General features: G+C 44.8%; 1 protein-coding gene across 1 annotated transcript in view; it reads left to right on the forward strand.

Annotated features, from left to right (window-relative positions):
- Positions 1-3,045, forward strand: part of endog (endonuclease G) — an 8,390-nt gene that overhangs the window by 3,320 nt on the left and 2,025 nt on the right. Inside the window, 3 exon segments of the mRNA XM_020595201.1 lie at positions 581-774; positions 2,041-2,064; positions 2,066-2,156. Of these exon segments, the coding sequence (XP_020450857.1) occupies positions 581-774; positions 2,041-2,064; positions 2,066-2,156 (309 nt within the window).

A 3,045-nucleotide genomic window follows, 5' to 3' on the forward strand; every position in this document is an offset into this window, starting at 1 on the left:
ATAATAATAATATTAAACACCCTGTCTGCTGACAGTCATCAACTCTTCTCCCTAGTTATCCTTGACCAGATGTACCCTGTAGAAACTCATAAGCATGACTAAGCATTTAACAGCCTAACTAGACATCCTGACTCCACTAAACATTTCTAATACATACAAGTACCTAACCAATATCTAATTGACTAAAAATACCTAACAAAGCCTAAACCACAATTTCTGTACGAATTGCATACAATAAAAGTTTAAAAGCAGTGTCATTGCACACTGTACAATGAAATTTGCTCCTCTAGTGGTTTGTGTAAGGGCTGCACAGACAAACTTGCCATTCATATAAAGACGCAATAGCTAAGATGAGTTAGACATAAGTAAAATACAACTATAAGAATAAATAGTAGCAGCTGGTGTTATTGCAATGTTTTTATCCTAATAAAAGGAGAGAAAATGAGTTGAACTGGTGGATGTACAGAACCAGTGGATCACAGTAATAACAGTTCAAACTCGTGCCTCATCTGTTATTTATTGTCTGCGCTGCTGTACCTGGGCAACGTGTAATTTGATTCAGCTGTATCTGCACATCTAGGTGAATCCAGGCGGGTCAGGAGCAGTGATGAAGTATGGCTTCCCCTCATTGTCCAACATCAAGACCAGAGAGTCCTACGTTACCTCCTATGACCCCCGCACACGTACAGCATCCTGGGTTATCGAGAGGCTAAACCCCGCCTCCCTGAGCGGCCCATCAGACAGGAAGTACTGTGACTTCAAAGAGGACAACAGGTGAGACAAACTGGATGAAGCCAGGTAATAAAAAGGACGACACACAGGACGTAGAATCACAACAACAAAATTTGTGTGAGATGCGCTGTGCCTGGTCAGCGAATGAGAGCAGGTGGCGACAAAAAAATCCAGAGTCCAGATGAACTGTTTAGAAGCCTTCAGTAGGTACAGGACGTCACAGAAACACATCCTGTTAGATCTGATCCCAGTTTAATAAAATGTCTTAAAACCGTTCAGCTTCTCCTCAGGGTCCAAACAGCTGTTGGTTTAATGACGTCCCTCTATACGACAAGGAGAACATGCCGCCCTGTGTTGGTCTCCATACTGTTACTCACATACTGAGTCTGAACGTGTGTCTAGCTGCATTTCTCAGACAAAGCATCATCAGATCAGTTTGCTGCTGTATCTGAGCTGACCAGGCTCGAGTTGATATGAAACTACATAAATACATTCACAGCCATCGATTTGTCAGATATTTAGTCTGCGTCACCTCTGTACAGATGTCACTGAAAGAACCTTCACGTCCCGCTCACCAGCTACTTTTGTGTCACTTAATAATCTACATCACAAATTAAATTTCACATTGCAGAGCAGGACTGTCACAGACTGTCTGCAGCCTGTTGAAACTACGTCATGTCCTGTACTGACTGTGTTCAGCTCCTCTGATAAACATCACCATCAAACACACATTTATTGTTAACATAAACCTTCATAGTGCAAAGACCAACTAATAAAACTCACAATCCCTGCAGTTCTACAAGAAATGATACGTTTCTATAAAACATCATGTTGTTGATCGAGCATCTAAACCAGTGAGCTCTCGTATCAGGTGAGAGACAGGCGTTTTCCATCATGCCTTGATCTCTTGCGGTCTGCAGAGGGCAACGGCGGAGCCTGGCTCCAAAAACTGCAGCCGCCTTGATCCCGCGAGAATATCGTTGACCACCTGGGCGTTATGTCAGAGCAGAATCAATCACCAGCAGTTGGCGCACAATGAATGCCGGTTAGTCATGTCTGACTTGATCCCAACTAGAAGCTGAACAGTTGGGTTCGATAACATTTTATTAAATCGGGATCAGATCTAACGGGATGCGAGCACTGTGACTTATTGTACAGGCCGAAGGCTCATGGAAAGCTCCTAAACTGACTGTGGAGTTTTGTTATTGGCTCCTGCTGCTGCCGCCTGCCCTCGCCCACTGACCAGGTGCAGTGCATCTCGAATGAGCTTAATAAAAATCTGTGGCGTTTCTTTAAACCCCCCCCCAGTGTACACATGTTCCACAGATCGACCAAATAGAGGTCACATGGCTGCAGCAGCCAATCACAAATGGAGCCAGAAAGCCATGGAGGACACCTTCTACCTGAGCAATGTCGCTCCACAGGTAAAACTCATCCCAAAGTAAAAGACCAGCATTGAAGTCCATACGAGTCCACTCTAGACACACTTCTGCTTGTTAATATGGACCTTTCTGCTTTACTTTTCCCTGTTTAGAGGAGGGAGGGGTCACCTTCCTCGCTCGTACACAGCGCTGAGCGTGGATGCGGGTCAGGGCAGTCAGTGCTCCACGGTGCACCAGTCAGCCAGTAACAGAGATTCTAAAAAAAAAACAGCAGAGCACAGATGTGTGAATACGTAACATCCTTACTGCTTGTAGTGCGGTCACTCACTGAAGCCCCCGTTTTACCGCTAAACCAGTGAGCACATTTCCACGCTATGCCCATAATGCCAGTGGTTGAGTTGTGAGGACACCAACTTGTAACCAACCAGGGGCCACAGCTCTGCACCCCCCAGTCCCTCGCGTTCCCAAGGTGAGCTCCAAAGTGTCCGGAGGGCAGCAGAGCCGAGGGAGGAGGTTCCTATAATGGAAAAACCATATTGGTGTGTTTCTGCACGATGTACTGCACTTTGTAGCATAAATGTATATACTATGTATGTTTGTAGAGCTCCGAGACGTCTCTTTGTTAGAACTACGAGTCCAGTCAGGTAAACGGTCTGTCGTCTGGTTCTCCGTGTACATCAAGTTCGGCTCTGAAGTTCTATTGTTGCTTTGTTCACATGCAGCAACTCGGTGAAAAAGGAAACGCATCAACCACAAGTTCATAAAATTGAAATCACACATTAAAGGGCCTTAACTGTGATTAACATTTAATCACAGTTAAGCCCCTTTCACACCAGACGCGAATTTAACGCGCAATTTATTCGCGCGTAAATAATATTTTTCGAACCAATAACTTGTCAATGATACATTGCACACCGCTGACGGAATTTCG

The sequence above is a fragment of the Monopterus albus genome, unplaced genomic scaffold, assembly GCF_001952655.1.
Source record: "Monopterus albus unplaced genomic scaffold, M_albus_1.0 scaffold26.1, whole genome shotgun sequence".
Classification (NCBI taxonomy): Eukaryota; Metazoa; Chordata; class Actinopteri; order Synbranchiformes; family Synbranchidae; genus Monopterus; species Monopterus albus.